The sequence below is a fragment of the Salarias fasciatus genome, chromosome 22 (assembly GCF_902148845.1).
Source record: "Salarias fasciatus chromosome 22, fSalaFa1.1, whole genome shotgun sequence".
Lineage (NCBI taxonomy): Eukaryota > Metazoa > Chordata > Actinopteri > Blenniiformes > Blenniidae > Salarias > Salarias fasciatus.
In genome coordinates this window covers 26701931-26726190 of record NC_043765.1, presented here as the reverse complement: position 1 = coordinate 26726190, position 24260 = coordinate 26701931, and the positions used below count along the sequence as shown (strand labels likewise).

Here is a 24260-nt window from a genome sequence, read left to right as displayed (position 1 = left end):
TGTGTGTGTGTGTGTGTGCGTGTGTGTGTGTGTGTTCTTGTATTTCTATCCTTGTCGGGGCCAAATGTCCCCACAAGGATAGCAAAACGTGGAACGACGTGCCTTGTGGGGACCTTTTTCCGGTCCTAAGTAGGAGAAACAGTGTTTTCTTGACCATGTTGTTGTTACTGAAAAAAGTAAAAGTGCAAAAACATTTCTTTAGGGTTAGGCTTTGTTGTGGTGTGGGTTAGGGTTAGGGTAAGGGTCAGGGTTAGGGGCTAGACATGAATGGGAGTCAATGGACGGTCCCCACAAGGATAGAAATACAAGACTGTACGTGCGTGTGTGTGTGTGTGTGTGTGTGTGTGTGTGTGTGTGTGTGTGTTGGCCAGCTTGTGAAATGTTGTGGTTCCATCTTATCTGACATGTGTGGCCTATTGATTAAAGGTCACGTGACCTTGACCGGAAGCGTGTGTGTGTGTGTGTGTGTGTGTGTGTGTGTGTGTGTGTGTGTGTGTGTGTGTGTGTGTGTGAGCGTGTGTGTGTGTGTGTGTCCAGAGGTGGGAGGGTTAACGGGCTCCTCATTGTGCAGCTGAGCGCGTGGAGCTCATTCCTCCTCCTGCAGGGTTTTCGCGCAGGACGCACGCGGACGGACGCAGACGGGCCGGGCCGGAGAGGGCGCGCGGTGCTCGGCCGTCCCCCCCTCCAGCACCCCAGCATGCCTCTGGCCCCCGTCCTGCGGTAGAGCCGCCGGGCCGGAGCCTTCCCGCCGGGCGGAGGCTGCGGAGGCCTCCAGCATGGCTGAAGGTACGAGGGACGGATCCGGGCTGGGGGGTGGATGGGGGGTGGATCGGGGGTGTATGGCGGGGTGGGGGTTCCGTGAAGCAGCAGAAAGAAGAAGAAGCATTCAAGAAAAAAAAAAAAAAAAAATTGTGGAGGTGGTACCGGGGTGTCGCGCTGACCTGAACCCGGGAATGAGGCGCGGTGAGCGGCCTGAAGAGGCGCTCAGAGCCGCTCTGGAGCCGCAGCCGCCCGGAGCGGAGCGGAGCGGGGCTGACAGGTTCGATCACTGCTGCCGGAGTTCAGATGAGAGGAGTCAGGACTGAGCTGTCATGGGCTTCTTCTGTTTTAGTTGTCTCGGGACTTTTGTCAGAAAAGAGTGTATTTATTCTAAAGACTTCACAGAAAGCTGATTTCATCTAAATAACGAAACAGCAGCAGCAGCGCTGCCTGCAGGATATTCGGTACAATGAAGAAGTGTTTTATTTCGAGTCTGTCCTTGTGGCAAGTTAACTAATTAAAAGCAGATTTAATTGCATTTTAATGCATTTTGTTCGCTTTGGAGAGATTTTAGTTCATTAAAAGTGTTATTTTCATTATATATCATACATTAAAATGAGGCTTAAAGACTAAAACTGACCTAAACGACACTCATTTTAAAGTAGGCTATATTTAATAAAACTAAAAGTTGTGATGAGTTTCATGCTTTATTCATGTGAAAAAAGGTTATTAAATTATAAAATATGACTGGGTGTTTACATTTCTTCAGATCACCGTGAAAGTGATCAAATATTCTGCGTTAGTATTGAAGTTATTTTTTTTAAATCAAGCAAATAAAAGACATTTAATGAAATTATTTCAGGGAATTAAAAAGCAAAAATCTTTAAAATGAGCTTTAAAACTTAAAATATGGTGTATCTGCATGCATCATAACTCGATCTCCTCTGTTTCCAGTAGCTGCTCTATTTTAGTCATTTTAAAATGATTTCTTTGTCTTTGTTTTGTCTTTTTTTTCAGTGATTTTTATCGAGGTGTAACTGATTCCACATTTCAGGACGTCCTGTCGTTTAGTTTTTGTTTCCTTCTTTAAGTCATTCAGCTCTCTTTTGGTTCTATATTTGTCATTTTGTTGTGTTTTTTCATAGTTTTGCACATCTTAAAGTTTCTCTTTGTGTCTTCATGCACCTCCATGTGCATTTAGTGGTAAACTGTTTCTATGTAGTCGATTTCCACTCTTTCTTTCTGCTTGATTTTATGTCACCAACTTCTGCTATACGTTAAAGGCAAAAAGTGGAATTTAAATTTCTTCTCGCTCGGCCTTTTATGGTGTCGACATATGAATTAAAATAAAAAGAATATAAAGAAAATGTTTCACCCAAAATAAAATAAAATTAAATTGATCTTTGTCTCAAATCGCTCGATTTGACCAGAACATAAACACTGCCGAGGAGATTCATCCGATTCAGCCAGTCTAGTGAGAGAGTTGACATAGTGACCGTTGGGTTCCGCCATTTTTTTTCCCAGCTGTCGTTTTGAGCAGAAAAAGAACCAGAACCTCTGTGTTGTTGATTTTGGCCAGTTACTGGCCATGTTGAGCCATCGGTGCCATCAAGACGTCGGACTGAAGACCAGCGGCAGCAAACGAGGCAGCATGCCAGGATGGTGTTTGGGAGCTGCTGTTGATAATGCAGTTGACTGCATGTGTTCCAGGCTGGAAAAAAAAACAAACTGGGTGTCTGATTGAGCTGTAATAGCACAAAATCTAGCTTATCATGCTATATAGAGGTATAAAATAAGATTCTAGAGAAACATTATAGCCTCAAATAATATTCTGAACACGTCTCAACACTTGTTGGACAAAAAGTGGCGCCTTGGCAACTCTCTCAGCAGACGGCTCTGGTTTCCTCCAGTCCTTCTGCGCCCCCTAGTGTGATGACAGTGAACTGCTTCAGCAGCCTGCTGGAGGCAGGACACCGATGGTGTATCGATTTCAAAACGCCACCTAGTGGTTTGACCTTGTACTACCAGACCGAACAGGATTAGTTGCAAACTTTGGTGGATCCGTGGACAGCAGCTCACAGGAGAGTCTCTGAGGCGGTTTTGGCCGTTTGATTTGGCGTCTCAGTGTCTTCTGCTCCGGCGTGCAGGCGGCCGTGAGCAGGGCGGGGAGGACGACCTGACCGGACTGTCCCGCGGCGCCGGCGTCTGCAAGTGGTTCAACGTACGGATGGGCTTCGGCTTCCTGTCCATGAGCAGCACGGACGGAGTTCAGCTGCCGCAGCCGCTCGACGTCTTCGTCCACCAGGTGAGCCGCTGCCGCCGCCGCCGCCAGACTCTCACTTTTGAAGAGCTCGCACTCGGGTTTGGTTTCTACAGATTTAGATTTGAGTCTTCAAAGTTCAGTTCTTGGCTTTGTGACTTAGATTTTATGAAGTTGATGAGGAAACGCGGCTCGGCGTCGTGTCCTGCAGGCTCTCAGCTCACCTTCTGCCTGAAAACAACCAGAACTGCAGAATTCCTGCGTGGATGCAGCGTTAACCAGAGCTTTCTGGCTGATCACCTGCAGATCTCCAGTCTTTCTGCTAGAGCCTCTTCACCTCAGTCTGATAGTTGCTGTTCAACACAAGGGAAGGTGGGGGTTGGGGTCAGAGCTCAAGCATTCGTCTTTTAGCAGGGGTGAGAGGCTAAAGCGGAGATAACAAGGCCCCCCCACCTCACCCCCCACCCGCCCCGTCCATCGCTGCTTCCTGTTATAAAGCCATTAAAACATCAGGGAGCCCACCCAGCATCTTGGTTTCGCTGGTTTCCCGCCGCCCCTCCTCGGTGAGCCTCGCAGTCTCGGGTTTCTCCGCCGTAAATCATTTGACGGAGCGGCGGCGGCCGGCGGGGCGGCTTTTCTTCTTTAACGCGGCAGTTTTAGGTTTCACTGCAGGTTGAAGACGAGCGCTCTCAGCAGAGGTGTTGGTGCTCGTTAAATCTGGCCGAAAACAAGCAGGAGCTGATCGTGGACTGAAAATGGCCTTGATGAGTGAATCCAGGGGACCTTTCTGCCTCAGAGAGACCAGAACCAGACGTTAGCATGAAGTCTGGCTGGGAATGCTGCAAAATAAGCATTAGCATACATACATTAGCTTAATGGATTATAGCAATAATAAGGAAAGTCAAGAGTAGTGATGGAAGACAGAAGGGTGGATGGACGGACGGACGTCAACCAGGATTTCTGTGACAATGAAGCAGATACGCTTTACCTCCGCTCTAAGCCCCGCCCCCAATCAACCAGCCAATCAACAGCCTGGAAATGCCGACTTGGAACATTCTGAGCCTCAAGCTGTGTGTTAGAGCTGGAGACTCTTCTGTTGTTTGACTCAGCTCCACAACTAGAAACAAGGACGTCTTCATTTGTTCCAAACTGAGGCAGAATATGAAGAGTGAGCAGCTAGCAGCTAGCAGCGAGGAGCTAGCAGCGAGGAGCTTCTGCTAGCCACCTAGCTTACCTGGTCAACAGAGACGTTAGCCTCTGGTCTCAGCATCGCTAGCTAATCAGGTGAGCTAAGCTCCTTGGCTTCTACACTGAGAGTAAACATGTGGCAGGCGGCTGCGACGGCTCGGTCGAGTTAGCAACAGTAGCGAAGGGGGCGGGGCTTAGACAAAGGGTCAAGTGGTCCTCCAGAGAGTCCAGAGGTTCCTCAGTGCTACATTTCAGTTTCTCTGGGTTTGTAAAGGAGGTGAAACATGAGAAGTGCTTTGTTTTCCTGGACAGCCCAGCTGAAGCCGACTGTCCGTGAACCTCGTACCTCATGGTACCTCGACCATGTGGCGAGTGCAGAACCGTGACGATCACAGAGTTCAAGTCTATTAGGATGTTTTTGACTTGTTGCTTTGTTGTTTCGTTTGTCATTGATGCTACGATACTATTCATGTGAGTATTTGTCAGAAACCAGAATAATTTCCCTGATTTACACAAACATTTATTTTCTGCTCAGCTGGGATCAGTCAGTTTGATCACCTGGTTCCTGTGTGAGCGTAAATTTCTGGAGACGTCATTTCGGCTTTTACCTGATGTTGCCATTCTGACGGTTCTCCTCATAGACGACACGTTTTGACCCAAAGACCGACTCTCACTGTGATTTGAGGACTCCATGTCCGTGAGCAGGTTCTGGAAAGCTCCGTTTTCTTCGTCCACACCTTTAACCCAAGCTTCATCTGCTGGGTTTTCCTCTGGATGCTCCCAGCAGAACCGTTCTCACCAGCAGTTCTTATTTAAAGCTTCGCTTCATCACAAAAACGATGCCTCTCGTCCGTTTGTCCACCTGGCTCAGAACCTTGAGAATGTTTCCAATCACTACAAGACGTCTCATTCAGTCTTACTGCAGCGAAGCTCGTTTTAGGTTTTTCATCTGTACTCTGCTTTTGTCTTTCCAGTCGGTTTGGAAACATACCTGTTTGTTCGACGTTTCTCAACAGCATGACTTAGGGCTGGGCGATATGGCAAAAAAAATGATCACGATTTCTTTTTTCATATCATTCAGTCTCGATTATAATCACGATGTTATATTGTTTTTAAACCAGTTTTAAAGCATCTGCACTGAAAGCTAGAACTATAGAATAGTTTAACATTTTATTAACAAACCAAGTAAATAGCAATGCAAATTAAATAATATAATAAACATAGACAAATATAAGAACAATCTCACTTAAAAGAATACTCCGACGATTTTGGACCCACGCCCTATCCCTATCATTTACAAAGTGAGATAAGCTCATAAATACCTTTTTTGTGTCCGTTCGTCCAGCCGCTGGCTCCCAGCTGTTAGCATCGTAGTTAGCTTAGCTCAGCTGCGGGAGGTGAAGTGGAGACAGAGCCGGACTGACGAAAGTGGACAAAATACTCCTTCCAGTGGTCCAGGGGACGGCGTATTAGCACGTGAAGTAAATCCGAATGGTTATAAAACATTTTAAAAGATGTTTTCTTTTCAGTCCGTTAAAATAACGTGTTGATACACACAGATCTGCACAAGTATAGTCCTCCGCTGAAGGATATACCGGAGCACAGCGGCTGAGTCTATGGCTTCTACTGCTGTGCTCCGGTATATCCTTCCGGAGTACTGCGCATGCGCAGGTCTGTGTATCAAAACGTTATTTTAACGGATTGAAAAGAAAACACGTCTTTTAAAATGTTTTATAACCATTCGGATTTACTTCACGTGCTAATACGCCGTCCCCTGGACCACTGGAAGGAGGATTTTGTCCACTTTCGTCAGTCCGGCTCTGTCTCCTCTTCACCTCCCGCACTTGAGCTAAGCTAACTACGATGCTAACAGCTGGGAGCCAGCGGCTGGATGAACGGACACAATAAAGGTATTTATGAGCTTATCTCACTTTGTAAATGATAGGGATAGGGCGTGGGTCCAAAATCTTTGGAGTATTCCATTAAGAGTGCAGTAAATAGAAAAAAAAAATGTAGCACCAAGATAATAAAATCTTGCGATGCACCGTTTTTTCAGTAAAAGAGAAGAACTGAACAATCGTTAGTTAAAGTGTGACAGTTTACAGCCCTGAGGATTTTTTGTTTCTATAAAAGTTTAAAAAACTAAAGGAACCGCCTGGGGTAATGAAGGTGCTTTAGAATGTAAACATTATTTTCAAGTTATGATGCTAAAGATGCTGCTGCCATCATTAATGCTTGCATCAAATGTACAAAATTTAAATAATCTAGATTGGACAGATTAGATTTAAAATGTAAGAGTACAAAACTACAGTAATATATAAAAAAAAAAAGACAAAATTAATCGTTTTTCTCCTCTTAGAATGTTGCTCATATGGTGCAGTGGCCTGAAAAGATGACACTGGCTACGTTTACGTGCAGTTAATATTCGTGTTAAGATAAATATTCTGGTTTCTGAAACATTTATAACCCCAGGGAAATCCCCTTCAGACCACGGCCCACAGACGATGCCATGACTGCATTTGCACTTCATGCCACCAGGTGTGCTGTTTGCATGTTCAACCTTATTTTACACAGACACCACAGAGGAAGACCGGCGCTGCAGCGCTGCAGGCTCTCTCTGCATGTTGTTAGAAGAAGAGTGTTGGCGGCAAAACGTGGTGACATGTTCAATGATGCGATGCATCGTTTTTTCAGTAAAAGAGAAGAACTGAACAATCGTTAGTTAAACTGTATCACAAGTAGTTCCTGGACTCAAAAGACCAGATTCCTTGCGGATCGGTGAGCTAGCAGCGGTGTGCTAGCAGCGGTTTGGTGTAGAGCAGCCTGTCCTGTCACCAGCAGCCTCATCTCCAGAGGATAACGCCGAGGCATGGCTGACTTCATCTGCTTCGCTGCTCCACGTTCAGCTCCATCTCTGTTTACTTCTCAGACAGCTTACAGGCGGAAGTTGAGCAGGAAAAAGTCGCCTGTGATCGGCTGTGGTCACGCACATTTCTGCCATGTCTGATCGAGTAAATGTGCTCACAGCTGATCACTGTGATCGACTGGAAATTAATCACCATCACTAATCACGATCATATAATCACCCAGGCCTAGCATGACTTTATAAAAGTGGACACAATATTCACTTTATTCAAAATGAAGCTTTAAAAGCAGTCAGATGTCTCAAACGGCGACTGGAGTCAGGATCATTTCAAAACTCAGGGAAGTTTGTTGGCTGGAACTTGGTAGGTTGAGAAAATATTGATGAATGATTCCTTTGTTTGTCCATTGTCATTACCCAGAATCCTTTGAGGCAGGGGTCAGTTTGATCTTTGACCAGATGGGCAGAGGAGAGATTGGAAGTGTGTGTGTGTGTGTGTGTGTGTGTGTGTGTGTGTGTGTGTGTGTGTGTGTGTGTGTGTGTTTTAACAAGGCTGCTGGTGTTTTATGAGGATTCTCTGATTGGCTGACTTAGTGTTTTTTGCTCTCTTTGACATTTCGGCCCTCATCTCGAGAGTCTCGTCATGATCTGCTGAGAACAGTGAACCGAAGAGGAGAACAGAATCTGGGAGTTTTCATTTATTTCCCAAAAGATAAAGAAGAAACCACGATCTAATCCAGATCCCAAACCCCAGACTATCACAACCTGCAATCTCATCAATACATGTGACTAAATCCCCTAAAACCTTTGTTCCAGAAAGAAAACGATTAAATAAAATGCGTATTAAAATGATCTTTCATAGAAAACATTATTCTGTGATGTAGTTCATCACAGCTGGATGTTGGTGTGACTTTCTGAAGGTGTTGAATCTTCGCTTCAGTGTTTTGGTGAAGTTTGTTTCCTGATCATAAACAAGGTGTAGCTTGAGGTCAATGGAAGGCATTCCATCCAATGGGAAGCCAACTTCATTAAAAATGTATAACTTTTTTTTATATTTAGCTTTTCAAATGAAAAGAAATGTTTGTCACTGTTTTTCTAAAAGAAATAATGAAAATCAGTTTGTTACTCTCTCTATTAGCTGCATTAAAATATCAATTATATCAACCAATATTAAAAACAAATGATAAAATATATAAAATTAAAAATATATTAAAGCAAATGTGGACTGGAGAATAAACGTTTCACCGCTATAAATCTTGAAGTTAAAGGTGCTGTAGGCAGGATTCAGCATCTCCTAAGCAAGATGGCGATTTGACCCATCTAAGATGGCAATTTGAAACCCAGCACAGCCAATCCTGTCCTGTTTTCTCTGACATCACACCCTTACGCAAGTTAAGCCCCTCCCACAAGAACGTGCGACGAATGCCCCTCGACCAATCACGGTTAGAGCCTCATGGGCTCTTCTGATTGGTCAGAGATACCTGGAGCTGTCGAGATTCCTTTTCAGCTCAGAACAGAGACAGATGGAAACGCTGCGCCCTTGTGGTAGTGCAATTATGCTACACTCCTAAAGGATTAGCAATGGATAATCTAACATTTAATCCAAAGAAAACACAGAAACATTAGCATTGACGAGCAAAATCCTACCTACAGCACCTTTAAACATAAATATTGCACCAAACTCAATTCTTAAACTTAACATTACGAAGTTATTTATTGATGAATTTATTGTTCTTCACCTCTCACAGCCCAGCTTCAGAACCTTCAGTACTTTATAAATTGTTCATCTCAGCTCATTAAACGAAGACGACAAAATATTTTCTCAAAATAACAGCAAGAAAAAATGAACTTATCAAAAGTGGCTTTAGTGAAAAGTGACATGAGAGAGAATATGTATACTGTCTCAAATGCCAGTTTTTGAAGCAGACAGAGACAACATGGTCTCTCTTCACGACAAGATTTGTTAAATAATTACAATTTTGTCTTTTTATACCAACTCTTTTTAAATCAATTGCATTCACTTCTTGTTTTGACACTGTTTCTTCTTAAAATAGCATTTAATATAATAACCTCGACAAATACATTTAGGACAATCCAATAATTTCTCAACTGCACTCCAGTGTTGTAGTGGTTTTAGGGTTAGGGTCAGTTAAACCCTGAGTCTGGCGTTCTAGACGCTCCTTAACCGCCGTCCCCGTTTCTGTCGTGGTTCCACCAGAGCAAGCTGCACATGGAGGGATTCCGCAGCCTCAGGGAAGGAGAAGCCGTGGAGTTCAGCTTCAAGAGGTCCTCCAAAGGCCTGGAGTCGGTGTGGGTCACCGGGCCCAACGGGGCGCCGTGTCTGGGCAGCGAGAGGAAGCCCAAGAGCTCGCAGAAGAGACGATCCAAGGCCGACAGGTAGGTCCGGTTCCACGGCGGGCCTGACGGGAACGTCATGGGATTGCTACTCTAATAAAACAAACATAACAAAATCCGTCCACGGTTAAATCAGATCCAGTTTGAATTAGTCTTTCAAGTTTGTTTGGAGAATTTAGATCCTGTGAGGCTAATGGTTTATTAGCATTGACAGGATTTCAAGAAATTCACACTTGTTTTAATGATTAAAATGTTCCCTGTAAGAGCTAAAAGCTGCCATTACCAGTCCAGAATGAGTACCGTCAGGGCCGGTCCTGGGCATAGAGGACCCAGGCAGCCGTCACGGTCGCCTTGTACAGCGAGGGGGCACCGAATTGTTGACATGTGGATAGCCATTGTCCTGCGCCCCCTTGTCATCCCAGATTTGCCGGGGCGGCCATTTTGAATTGCATCATGAATTTCCCATGATTCTCGGTTGTGTCTACCACTATCTTGTTAGAAAGCAAACATCTAAACAAAAACATACTACTTGCAAGCGGCTCCATTTGGACCAGTGGCGTTGAGTTTGGACTGGAAACATTTCCTGGTTACTCGTCCAAAGATTCCGATTGGATAAATTTACTTAAAAAAAAAAACCCAAAACAAATCTAAGTGTTTTTTAACTGAATGAATCTTGACTCCTCAAAGCAAAACAATAGTTTCAATATTCAAAATTTATTTTAACAAACTAACAGGGTTCAAATTCGAAGCAAGATAAAGAGCACCGCTGTGAAAAACCATCAGAGCATAAAGACATAAATGTCTTTCTGATGCTCTGCGGTGGAAAGACCTTTCTAAACCAACGTATGTCATACTTTTTTTGGTTCAAAAGCACAAAACCAATTAAAAGAATCACATATAATCCAGAACTTCAGAGTTAGAAAACAATCCAGGAGAAGAATCTCAGAGCTGAGACACATCGGTGTCATCTGCATAAATGTTCATCATTAGTGTTAATTTAATTAATTGTTAATTTGAAATTTAACACGGTTGAAACATGTCAAAGATAAGCTTTAAAAACCTACTTGCATGTACAGAAGAAAGCAAAATACTTGTTGAAAAGACTAAAATAAGACCCACACAGGACGATGAATCAAGCTAACTTCTCATCAAGCTAAATTCTTAAAAGACTGGAGCGGCCAGTGACCAAAAGTAGCAAAATCTGACTTCTGCCGCCATTTCTCAGCCCGTTCCCTCCTCCGAACGCCGCAGCTCGTCCATTCTGAGGAAGAACCCATCCATGTAAGTGAGAACAGATGTAGGTGCTCGGCAGAGGTCAGAGGTCACCGCTGCCATGGCAACAACGGGGCGTGTGGCGTGCAAATGAGGTGCGGGGAGGGGGGAGGGGTTCAGAGGTTATGAGGGGGGTATTGAAAGGATCCCACCGCCCCCCTCCCCTGCTGATCAATACCGGGCTGCCTGGGTTTGAGGGGGAGGTGGAGAAGTGGAGGCAGGAAGCTCTGGCTTTGTTCTGATCGTTTAAAAAGCAAATAAAAACACAACATGGGTCAGTATCTATTTACATCACACATTTGCTTCTATTTGCATTCCTTGACCGGAGAAAGTGTGACAGAAATAGACGAAATAAACTTTCTCAGGAGTTTATTTGATTATTTGAGCAAAAAATACAAGTTGAAAGGAGAACGCAAAAAATTAATGAATGGTTGAAAGAGTTGAATAGCTTAAATATGTCCTTCCTATTGTGATTAATAGTTAAATTTGGTATAAATACTCAGTTTTAAGATCTTTAAATCTTACGAGTCACTATTCTGCTACTTAGCTCACTAAATAGTCTGAATGGTTAGCTTAATTGTAGTAAAGTAGCTAATATTAAGAGTTAAAACTTGATAATAATGTAGCTAAACTGATAAGCTAAATGGTTTAAAGTAATAGCAGTTAATCACAAAGTTCAGTTTGCATTAAAAAAGTTAATTTATAGAAAAAGCTAAATGAAAGGCTTCGTGAATCAGTCAGCTAGCTAAATGCTTCAGTACGTCTTCCAGTTACAGTTTGACATGATTTATACTAGGAGTGTAACGGTATTTGTATTCGTGACGGTACGGGGGTCACGGTTCGGCACACACAATCACACGACGAATACACCAGTGAGTTAAAAAAAAAAAAAAATTCCAACCTTAGATGGCGGTAATGAGCCTAAAAGCTGCCGGCAACCACCATTATCACAGAAGAAGAAGAAGTAGAACAAGAAGGTCCAAACATGAACACACAAAGAAGAAAGTACAAGCGGAATGAGCGCTGCAGCGTGTGGCAGAGCGGATTAAACGGGAGAGTATTTGTTCTGCGTGCGTTCCCTCATACGGAGTGACGTGTGACGTGCCAGTAAACGGGAAGCAGCACAGTCAAAAAACCAGCAGAGAACGCCACGGTGGTGGAAAAACACTTTTTTAATACAAAACCCCGACATAAAAAACATTGGAGAGACGAGATGGAACCAAATCGCGCTACAGCGAGTTGTATAAAGAGCTCTATAGCAGAATACAAGCGATCGCCGGCTGGTGTTATGGATTAACTGGTTCCCGTGTTAACGAATGACGGCGGAGGTCTGTGTAAACACATGCTGATTACAGCAGACAGCAGTTGTTAAAGTAAGACTCACAAAAGACTTTAAACGTATACACTCACTGTAACTGTCGATAACCGACGTTCGCCAGAACGACTAGATGTTTCAGTCATTATTGGTCACAAGTTAACACAGGCACCAGTTAATTCGAAACATCGGCATGCGGCGCAGAGCTCACACCGAGACGTGCTGCTCCGCACGGCGGTGCTGCGGTCAGGGGAGCAGCTGCTCCTTCAGCAGCGTATCATGGAGATTTTGGGACATTATTTGAGCAGATATCAGCAGATAAAGACTCTCTGCTTGGCGCTGAGGACTGCTGCTGCAGAGAGGAAGACCTGCAAGTTCCTCGTGAGACTTTGTGCGCATGTCACAGGGTCCTTGTAAACGAGGATTCATCGTGAATGCTTTGTATGCTGTACATGAATACACTCGCGTTTAATACTATTGTTTACAATCGGATTGAAAAAATACCATGTAAACTGGGCCAATAATGTATTGCATGGGAAAGCTTGGGAAAAATGTTCTGGTACATTTGTGAGCTTTTTTTACTTTTTCCCCACTGTACCGAAAAACGTACCGAACCGTGACCCTTACACCGAGGTACGTACCGTACCGTGGCTTTTGTGTACCGTTACACCCCTAATTTATACTAAAGAGTAAATGTTTATTGTGAATGAAGTCTATAAATAACTGGCTTGAAAACATTAAAGCATTTTATTGTCAGCTAAATGAATTAGCTCGTTAGCTTAGCGGATCAGCAGCTAGCAGTCGTGTTAAAGAACCAAGTTTTTCTCATCCGGAACATTTTATACTCCATGAAAATCTCATGTTTGTTTGAAAAATGTACTGATTGCGGATGAATTGAATTTGTTTCAAGTTAAGTGACTTTTACAAAGTGCCAAACTGAGTAGGACAACTGATTTATTTATTTATTTTTTTTTACAATTTATAATGAAATAAAGGGGAAAAAAATAGATAAAATTCTCATGAAAAAGCTTCCACACTCTGGTTGATTTATGTTTTACAGTACATTTATATTTTTAATAAGTTTTTTTTTTCTAATTGGAATCAATTAAGTCAATGAATCAGTTAAATATATTGTATTTTTGTGGAAACAATTCAAGAAATTGTGAAATATTTATAACATGATGGAATTTTTGATCTTTTACTATTCGTTGGACTTGATATGACAAAGAAAAGCCCTTTGAGAAGGATTTTTTTCTAAAGAACTACTTAAAATTCTAATTTTTTTCTGAGCAGAGCCGATTCAAAAGTGACTTCACTCAGAAAATAGAAGCTGTTGGAACGTGTGTTGAAAATCTGCTGTGTGGTTTCTGATTGGTTTTCACTTTAGGTGATGGATAATTGAGTTTCTCCCTCCACATGATTGATCTGCTGGTTGGAGTGCAGATGGCTGCAGGATAGAAAATCAGGCTGTCTTTAAATCAATAGCTGATCCTTTGTTCAGTGTCCCCAGTGAATTCAGCCTCTCGAGATTCACTTCAGCTGGTAGCTTCTGGCTGTCCTTTAAATTTAATAACAGAACACTGTTGTTAGCTAAAACACTCGAGTTTTGCAGATTGTGTATGAAAATTTATTCAATATCAAAAATAAAAAGCTGCTATCCAGCATGAAGCTAATTCTGCAAATCCATAAGATGTTCGGAAGTGTTGCATTTAGATAAAAACCAGTCCTGGGACTGGAGTTCTTCGGGCTGTATGTGGTTAAAAACACTGTTTAGGACTGGGATTAGCACTGGCCTCCAGCCTTTCACAGATTGAAAGTTTAAATGGCACAAAAATAGAAGCTTTAAGGCTTCAGAACACGATCAATTCGAGGCTTCATGAACCTGGAACATCAGGTGTTTGTTCCACGTCGCTCAGGGTTCTGGGAGGAGTTCACGCTAACAGATTCACTTCCAGTTTATGCATGAAGATGCTCTTCATGACTGTTTCCTACATTTCTGATGGAAATTCCCGAGTTGTTAGTGACTTGCAAAAGTAAAGTTTCCACATTTTGTCACATTAGACACAAGAAATTGAAAAGCATGTCGTTTGAAAGTCTTGATTGATACTTCAGCTGCTGGATGGCTGTGCTCGTCCTCCTGCTGGAGGGCTGCATCTGTCCAACCTCCATCAGCCCCCTGCAGCCCCACCGCATGATGCTGCCTCCACCGCGCCTGCAGCCCCACCGCATGATGCTGCCTCCACCGTGCCAGCAGCCCCACCGCATGATGCTGCCTCCACCGTGGCTGCTGTGTTCCTCGGTCTTGGTGTTAAATGTTTTTTAACGAAGGTCTGAAGCCTTCACAGAACGGCTGGATTCATTCGAACATTAGATTGGATTCCATTGAATCTATGGGAGACTTCTGAAGGTTCTTGGATGACCTGGATTTTATTTTGAAGGATTGGAGTAATCATTTTGCAAGCCACTGTTTTTTCTTTTTTGTACCTCAGATCTCCATTTTTCTTTTTTGATTCCAGCCACTCCACAGTGAACAATGGAACAGTTTTTGCAACACAAGAGTGTCAAACATAAGGCCTGTGGGCCAAAACGGGGCAAAATCACAGCAAATTAACCTGTAGCAGACCTTGGAGTGACGAGGCGTGAGCTCATACTGATGCGCAAGGTTTCTTTATTTCACTCAGGATTCGTTGCTTGCGGCACCGCAAAAAATAAACATTTTAAATCAACATTTCACAGTGCAATCAGAACATTATATTAAACGTTTCACAATTATAAGTTCCCCGATTTACCTCGCTGCGCTCTCCAAAGAATGCAAACTCCAAGTGAAGCCGCCAGCAGCAGCGGCTGCCTGACGGCTGTGTCAAACAAAACAGCTGACAGCCGAGCGGACGCATTTAAAGATCGCGCGCAGGTAACTTCCGGGTCGTCTTTTCAAATGCAAAAAATATAAAATATACAAAATGAATCACACATTACTCAACAATATTCAAATACATATTTGTCCAGCCCTTTGTCTTTTTACCCGTTTCGTTTTCCATTTAATACAAAGTGAAACACAATAAAATAACATTATGGCCATTTACATAACCTATAAATACACACAAATCTTCTGTTTTTTTAACCTTTTTAAATGACAGAAATGTGTGAACATGTTCTGAAAATGTCTGAACATGAAAATATAATATGAAACTTTTAGAATCATTTGAAGTCCAGATTATTAATCCCAGCAGTCTTCACCACACGCAGATGACAGAGAGAAGATAGTGTTTAGGGCAAATGTAGAAACGGATGCAATGCTTCCCTCTGGTGGACACACACACACACACACACACACACACACACACACACACACACACACACACAGACACACACACTTTAAAAAAATATTTTGTTATAAAAAAATAAAATTATTGTAACAAAATAATAATAATTCAATCATTTGGACCACCTGAATTAATCAAGTGTATTTTCAACTCTTCCTCTTATTGGGGTAATTTTTAGAGGATGTGTTTGGGACTATGAATTCTTCTGTATTGAACAGTATCATCTCCTGATGACCCCTAACCCCCGTGTGTGTCCAGACCGTGACCTCTGAATCTTTTCTGCCCCGTGTCCCTCCAGATGCTACAACTGTGGCGCCCCTGGTCATCACGCCAAAGAGTGCCAGCTGCCCCCTCAGCCCAAGAAGTGCCACTGCTGCCAGAGCGTTTCCCACATGGTGGCGAGCTGTCCGGTGCGAGCGCAGCAGCAGCAGCAGCGGCGGGAATCGAACGCCTCGCCCAGGGACCAGCATGAGGAGCAGAGCTGAACCACCTCTCTCAGGGAACCTGTGAGCTTTTCCACTGGAGCTGTGCAGGAAGACCAACCTCAGGGCTCGATTGGTTGGTCTGCTGTTTGATGCTGCTCATCTGATTCCAACCAGGAGAAAACAATCAGACTGACCGTCCGCCGGTGGCCACCGATCAGCCTGTTGATCCAAACCTCCCTCCAAATGCAAGTCGCTTCATTTATACACCTAGAAAATGCCTGAGAAGATATTTATGGCCTTTAATCAAAACCCCACTGAAGTGTAAAGTCATTAATAATCACAATTATCACATGATTAGACGGGGTGTTGTAGTGTGAAGTGACCAAAACATTAGATTTATCTAGCTTGATTTGACTTTATCCAGTGTAATCCATCTTAATCTAGCTTAATCTAACTTTATCTATCTCAATTTAGCTTTATCTATCTCAGGGGTGTTCAACTAGCGGCTCTGGAGCCACATGTGGCTCTTTAGTCCCTCTGTAGCGGCTCCACCAAGCTTTCACAACAAAACGTGGATAAATATTGAACTTATTTCTATTATTGTGACACACCACAGTGCTATTCAGAGTGATTAATCTCTCTGTTCAAAAGGAATAAAAAAAAATAAAAAAGTCAAACTGGGTAAAATAGTTAAAACCACAAGAAATCGGGGAAAAAATAATAGAATGGATTAAAAACACTTAAATGTTTAGAATTTCTGTTTAAAAAGAGATCAAATGATTACAACAGCTAAAATTTCACAATGTGGCAACAACAAAAAAAAGCTTGAAAAGTGGACCAAAACTTTTAAAATTAGGTACAAAAATAGGTTAAATGTAATAAAATGTTCACTATTCTATACTGTAGTTTGTTTACCATTAATTTGGCCATAAAGGATGCAGACCTCCGATTTAGCTTCATCTTTCTTCATCTGTCTTAATCTAACCACCTCATTTGAGTGGATAGTTACCAGAAGCGCGATGTTTGAAATTTTCTTCCCTTTCTAAAGTGTATTTACTCCGACTTCCAGTTGTTTGTGTCACTGTGACCTTTACAAAGTTCATGAAGTTGAATTCTTACCAGAATTCAATCAAAAGTTTCTTTTAAAGTCGCCAGAAATATTCATATTCATCTAGCTAACTTCATGCCGTCGCTAGCTAAATCAGTCTTTCCCATGGTGCGACATCGGCTTGCAGCCAGATTTTTAAGCTACTTATGTGTAATTTAATAGCATCACCGAATTAAGAAGCTCAAAAAGACCCACTTTTCATTTTAGCTTTGTGATTATTTTTACATTACTGAACTTGTGGGCATTTTAAACCCAAAGTGACCAACATGCTAACATGCTAAATAAGCTAGCTGGTTCGGTACGCTTGCTAAAGTGTAGCTTTACCTCCTAACATGGAGCAACAGTGACCTACTCTTGAAAGAAAATGTAAAAAATAACTTTTTCTCTCAATTTGTGCCAAATTATTTATACTGAAGTATTTTTAAAAATGTCTGTGAACAGTATCATTCTGCATTTTTTGTGTAAAACAGAAATGCATATGCAACTTTACCTCCCTCTATCTCCATATGCGTTTCAGTCAGATATGTTAATGAAAAAAAATCATTACATTTGATTAAACCAATGACCAAAATATATTTATGTAGTTAATTTCATAAGTTTGCAATTGTTTCATCTTTTCCTAATTTTTATTTGTTTTATTCATTTTATTTTTTTCTCGTTCAGTTCAGATGCCATTGTAAATAACGGTGTTACAGTGCCCCCTGCTGGATGGTAGAGGAACTTCACATAGCCAGATACTCTAAATGGAAAGGGGTGAAAGTCAGTCTTCATTATTGTTTTCCCCAAAAAACTGTAGAAGAATGGTCCTTTGATAAATCTTGAAAACACGGAACAACACTCAATGCCAGAACACAAAGAAACCAAATATATCCTGAGTTACAAATACTGCTATATTTATGTCTGGCTGCATTAAAAAAAAACATTTATAGATAAAATGAATGTAACAACATAAGTGCCATGATGACGAGAGCTGCTTTTCTAATGTCATTCGACATTTTCCCTCTACTCAGTTTTGTTATTTAATCCATCAGTGACGTCGGTTGTCCTCATTTCCAAGGTGCCAATTGATTATTGAACCTGTATGCAAGACCGGTGTTGAATGTATGGCAGGTGTCTGCAGAGCTTTTATTCTGACGGGAACATTTCTACACGAGTATCAGGGATTTTTGTAGGAGATGTGGAGTTATAATTGCTTGCACTCATTCTGGTGAAGCAATTGAGTGTATATAGATCTTTTTTTAATTGTATCTAGTGGTATTTATACAGGAAAGCTCTCCTTTTGATGACAATCGGAGATTTATGTGTAACTTTAACCGTTTTCAGTGTTCATTATCTCACTCTATGTGACGTTGTTCTTTAATTGTAGATTTTGGAAACCTTCCAGAGTTCATGTTGCAGTGTTTCTCTCAGTAGCTGTGTTTCCATTACACTTGTTTGCAAAGTAAAAGCAATATTTTTCAAATTCCCCCAAAGTACAATAGCGATTTGCTGGCGCGTCCATTCAAAGGTGTTTGACGCATAAGCCTTAAACCTCATATATTCTTCCTCCACTAAGAGGAAGATGGAGATACAACAGTTTTGCATTTTCCTTGTAAAATTCTGCATGTCGCTAATGTTTGCCAACAAGAACGACAGTTCTATTTATCTCTTTAATCATGTGTAACAAGATTCCCGTCTCCACCTCCGTCCATCTTTACTGGAACGGACTGGTCATGTAACGTCCTCCATCACGTCTGACATGGTAATGCAAAAAAACGGTTCCTACTACAGTTTTATGATACACTTTTGTATCGACACACCTGAAAACCGACCTCTGGAGAGCATCAAATCTTATTAGTGATAGTAAGTTTTGCACAACCCAAGTTTTTGCGCATTTAGGAGTAATGAAAATACAGCTGTCTCATCTCAAGGAGAGCTTTTCCTGATTTACATGTTTATTATTTATTACTTATTCAATGTTCTTGGGTTGCAGGAAGACTCAGAACACCGATTGCCAAATGAGTGTATTACATCAACTTAAGGCTTTTATTTTGAAGGAAACATCCAACTATTTCACCTAGATGATCCTGGATAACTTTAACTGGAACATCCAGAAATAGAGCCGCGAGCTCAGTTAGCTTGGCTTTCTAAAGGACCATTTATGCTTTTGGTTGGTATGTAAAGAATCGTCTTCAATCGTTGTGTGCGACAGCTCACTTGTGCATGCGCAATTTTCATGTACAACCAGAAACAAGATGGCCGCCCTATCAGTCATGAAAATACATCCTTTTTGGAAGCAGGTGTTCTCCTCTCTACCCTCAGTTTTCAAAGGTGCAATAAGTAATATCATGTCACAAAACATCTCCCTCCTTCTTCGGAGAATGCCGCGCAGGTTGCCAGGTTGATAGACTTGTAGCGAGTTTAGACAGTTTAGACACATTGCCTTGGCGGCATACGGCGTGCACGTGAGTGGCCGGTGACGCATGCACGCGATCCACAGTGCACATGGAGGCACACGGCCGACAGCGCAGTGATGAAATCCTTGAATGTTGTGCTGCTTGTCTGGCAACCTGGGGAACTCACATCTGATTGGCTCTGGAACCAGGAAGTGTGATGTCTCGCTCCGCCGACTGAAATTGCTCCATCTGTAACAACTGTGGTTGAAAGAAAAAACTTGAACAAGAGTTTTTCTGATGCAGACAGATTGTTTAGGGAATGTTTGTTCACTGACAGGTGGAAAATAGGAATGATTTGAATTACTTTTTAATTATAGCAAATGTGTTACTTATTGCACCTTTAAAGCAATACTTCAACATTTTGGCAAATTGGCCCGTTTAGCGCAATTCCTTAGTCATTTCGAACAGCATACTTACTTTGTTTGTGAGGGCGAGCTGTTGTTTATTCAGAGGTGAGTCGGGGAAGGTTTTCGGGATGGACACAATGGAGGTGAACGGTATTTTTGTTCCCCCTCGTCAAACTCATCAAATACACAATCCAACAACCCCAAAACACTCTGGTGAACACGTTGTCATCCACACAAAAAAGTAAGTATGCTCTTCGAAATGACTAAGGAATTGCGCTAAATGGGCCAATTTGCCAAAATGTTGAAGTATCGCTTTAAGTAGTTTAGGCTCCAAGCATGGGAAAAAAAATCTACAGTCTGCGGCAGTCAGGTTGTAAAGTATTTTTAACTCAATTGTGTTTTTACATCTTCGGGTTTCTAGCCTTTCTGTAACAATCACATTTTGTTTTGTTCCCTACTCTGCTGTAAACTGCTGAGTTTTCCTTCAGCAGCTCTTCCTGCTGCTTTTTAATCACGTCTTTATCGTCTTTCTCCACGGTGTTAATAGAACGTCCTCTGTGTTTGCATGATAATGAGTAGAATATTAGCGTTTAGCTGTTTGATGGCGAAGGGGACTGATGAATGGCGGCGGAGCCGATTGGCTGCTGAAACCCGTTATTGACCATCATTAGGCCTCATTAAGCCTCCAATCTATACAAGTCTACCTCAGGTGCGGTTCAGGGTTGGATGGAGCTGCTCAGGAACGACAGCCTCTCAAACCCTCCTGTAATTATTGTAAACTATTTTTTTGCTTTTTAATACTATTTATTACTTATTTACAGATAAATTTATTGTGTCCTACCTCAAAAATGTGTTTTCTAAGCTTGTCCGGTCTTTTTATAATGAATTGATCGTAGCTGATACTGATAACACTTTAGACTTTCTCACGTGAGAGTGAAACATCAGGAATGTTTGGATTCTGTTTGTTGGTTTTGACTTGATTGATTGATTGATTGATTGTTTTTCTACATGTTGATGACTCAGGGTTCTTCTCTACAGATATTGCAGTTTTATGATTTCAACCAACCAAACCTCAGGCTGTGACTAAAGTGATTTGTGCTGTAAAACTATGAGGAAATAAACATTGAACATGGAGAAATCTTGTGGTTTTTTGTTGTTGTTTTTTTTGGGGGGGGGGGGGGATTTTGAATGTTTTCGTGTTTTCCTTTCAGTTACAGGCCAAACCGACACAGCAGAGCATCGGTGTGGAAGGTTCAGCTAACATTACCAGCTAACATTAGAAGTTAACATGGGCAGCTAAGAACTTTAGCTAATATTAGCAGCTAAGAAGTGCAGCTAACATTAGCATATAACATTAGCAGCTGAGAAGTCCAGCAAAAATTAGCAGTTAAGAAGCTTACCTAGCATTAGCATCTAACATTATCAGCTAACATTAACAGTTTAGACATTCATCTGTCATTATCAGCTAAGAAGCTTAGCTAAAATTAGCAGTTAAGAATTTTAGCTAGCATAAGCAGCTAACATTAGCAGCTAAGAAGATCAGGTAACATTAGCAGTTATAGAGCTCATCTAACATTAGCAGCTAGCATCAGCAGTTAAGAAGTTCAGCTAACATTAGTAGCTACAGAGCTCATCTAACATTAGCAGCTAGCATTAGCAGTTAAGAAGTTCAGCTAACATTAGCAGCTAAGAAGTTTAGCTAGCATTAGCAGCTAACATTAGCTGCTAAGAAGATCAGCTAACATTACCAGTTATAGAGCTCATCTAACATTAGCAGTTAGCATTAGCAGTTAAGAAGTTCAGCTAACATTAGCAACTACGGAGCTCATCTAACATTAGCAGCTAGCTTTAGCTGTTAAGAAGTTCAGCTAACATTAGCAGCTAAGAAGTTTAGCTAGCATTAGCAGCTAACATTAGTAGTTAAAAAGTTCAGCTAATGTTAACAGCTAACAGATGTGGTAAAGAAACAGAGGAGCGCTCCTTTCTTGGCCCGGCGGATGGAAAGTTAACTCCATAAACTGTGAGACAAAACTTCACGTCTATCAGCTTGATGCTGTACATGTAACCATGAGGATAGATTCCTGTGATATTCAGCTTATCCATACCGAAAGACTTCAAAGTACAGAAACTAGGAGCATGAAAAAAAAAAAAGATTTTGTTGTGTGTAGGGATGTGCGATACCACTTTTTTTCAGACCGATACCAAGTACGAGTACTTCATCTTCAGTACTCACCGATACCGATACTTACATACCGATACTTTATATACATAAAATGTAAAATAATGCAATGAGATTATTTTTGAAAATGAATTTTATTTCCAATAAAAAGGCAGCCCAGCCACTACGTTTAAGTCCAAAATAATAGTCTGAAAAATAAAACAAGCAACTCTGAGTTTGCACTTATTTAAATGAAATTAAGTGCAAGATAAAACAATTTCTCTGAGTTTTACACTTTACATAAACTAAGGTTTTTAAATGTACTAATTTTAATGATTTTTTTATGAACTAAAGTCAAAGATAGAAAAACCCCTGAGTTTAAAGAGTTGCTCGTGTTATTTGTGCTGCTCTCGGATCTCTGCTCTTCAGTTTCTCGGTCTTCTGCAGAGTTTGCGTCGAGTTGCTGCCGGAGTTTTCTTTTTTCCAGCACAACAGCGTCAGACTCTCGTCCACAAGCTTCGCCCTGAGGTGTTTCAACAAATTACTAGTGGTAAATGAACAACATCGCGCACCTCCTTTAGCAATTTTAGCATTGCAGAGTTAGCATTCTGCAAAGCTCGGCTCGTTTTCACTTGTATAAAAGAATTTCCACACCGGCGGAGTTTTGGTGAGACGAGCAGCCGTTCTGGATTCATTCCTGTTGTCTCTGCTCTGGATGTGACTCATGGAGAATCAGCCCGCTGCAGTGTAGCCCTGCGCCTGTCAGCGCTCCAGAGAGGAGCTTCTTCCTCCTTCATGTTTGTCGGCAGCTTGCATCCCATTTGGTTGCACTACCGCCAACTGCTGGTGAGGAGGGCTTACTACGCGTGGGGTTTTCTTGCCGTGAGTATCGGCGGCTGGCATCGGTAGCCTTCACGAGTACCCGATACCTTGAAATAAGGCCAGTATCGGCCCGATACCGATACCTGGTATCGGTACTCGCACATCCCTAGTTGTGTGAACATGTGCAAGTATTCATTTATACCTCCAAAAATCAGTTTGAACTGAGAAAGGTGACTTCTTTTCACAAATACTGAGACATATACATAACCTCTGTATTGACACATGACACATGCACGGCCCCACAGATATTTACATGAATGGTTCCAGCAAAATCCAGAGGAAACCTACATGAAAGCAAGATATCTGACAAATCAGCATCGAGTGATGACCTGGAGAGGAAAGCCTGCAGGCTGAACCCAGGAGATATGAAGAGGGTGTGTTTGGGAGGGGAGGGGCTGCCATCTTTATTTAGATGGGCTCAACGTCCACAGCTGCATATCTCGAACCAGGATCCGGACTAAAAGTATGAGGGCAGGGTGCAATGCTGGAAGATGAGAGCGCTGGAGTCCTGAGTGCACAAATGTTCAACCAACAGAGAGGAAGTTCAGCATCTGACAGACTGGAGCTTCAGTGGAATTCATTTCAGTTCAATGCGATGTTATTTCCAGAGAACACAGTGATCTGAAGGCACTTTTAGAGAGAATAACTGACAACTCCTCATGAACAAGTAAAGGAGAAGAGACGAAAAACTACCTTTGAACAGGAAGAAGCCTGCAGAACCAGACTCAGAGGAGGAGACTTGGTGGACACCGTTTATTTTCTTCTTCAGATTGACTGACCTGACCAGCTTGATTCCTCCAGCCACCACACCTCTCTGACCTGACTGACCATACTTCATACCTCCGCTTGAGGGAATCCTTTCTGCTCAGATGTGGTGACCAGAGGTCTTGCTCAAAGGCTCACAGTGCTCACCTGCCATGGGTTTCGTACATATAAATGCATCGATCCAAGTTGGCACCTCTAAATTGTAGACCGCCACTGTGTAATACCTGCTACGTACTGTCCCATTTTTATTTGTCTCAGACCAAATCATAGTGATGATGATAATCGTGAACATCATCAACAATGACAACAATGAAAATGATAATAATAATAAAAATAAAAATAACAAATAATAATAATAATATTAATAATAATAATAATAATAACAATAATAATAATAATAATAATAATAATAATAATAATAACAATTTTTGAGGAGTATCATTTAAAAAGAATAACGTGATATATAACAATTTCTATTTTTTGTTTGTAATATATGAAATTATTCTTTTTTTTTACATGACAAAATAGTACTTTTTAAAAGAATAAAACGCGTGTGTGTTTTTGTTGCATAAGTTTGTGGGACCCTCCCCTTGAAAGTGACAGTTCAGTTGAGGGGTTGGGGTGGGGATGGGGTGGGGTGCAGGGGTCTGAATCAGGCTGTCTGCGCTTCTCTGGAAGCATCAAATTGACAAAAATCAGCACGGAACTACACCGGAAGTTAAAGCATTTCCCTTCAAAATAAGCTACAATTATCTTCATATCTCTTGAGGAAACATTTTCAAAGTGAACACGTGGAACAACAATT

General features: G+C 41.8%; 1 protein-coding gene across 1 annotated transcript; it reads left to right on the top strand.

Annotated features, from left to right (window-relative positions):
• The first annotated feature begins 776 nt into the window (after positions 1-776).
• Positions 777-15820, top strand: LOC115409852 (protein lin-28 homolog A-like). Its single transcript, XM_030121135.1, has 4 exons — positions 777-786; positions 2907-3064; positions 9289-9467; positions 15634-15820. The coding sequence occupies exons 1-4, from the start codon at positions 777-779 to the stop codon at positions 15818-15820; spliced, it is 534 nt and encodes a 177-aa protein (XP_029976995.1).
• The last annotated feature ends 8440 nt before the right edge of the window (positions 15821-24260 follow it).

Bases quoted from the DNA above. Each gene is read 5' to 3' on its own strand.
- LOC115409852 (XM_030121135.1), top strand. The intron at 3,065-9,288 runs GTGAGCCGCTGC...TGGTTCCACCAG, and splicing joins TCGACGTCTTCGTCCACCAG to AGCAAGCTGCACATGGAGGG. The intron at 9,468-15,633 runs GTAGGTCCGGTT...GTGTCCCTCCAG, and splicing joins AGACGATCCAAGGCCGACAG to ATGCTACAACTGTGGCGCCC.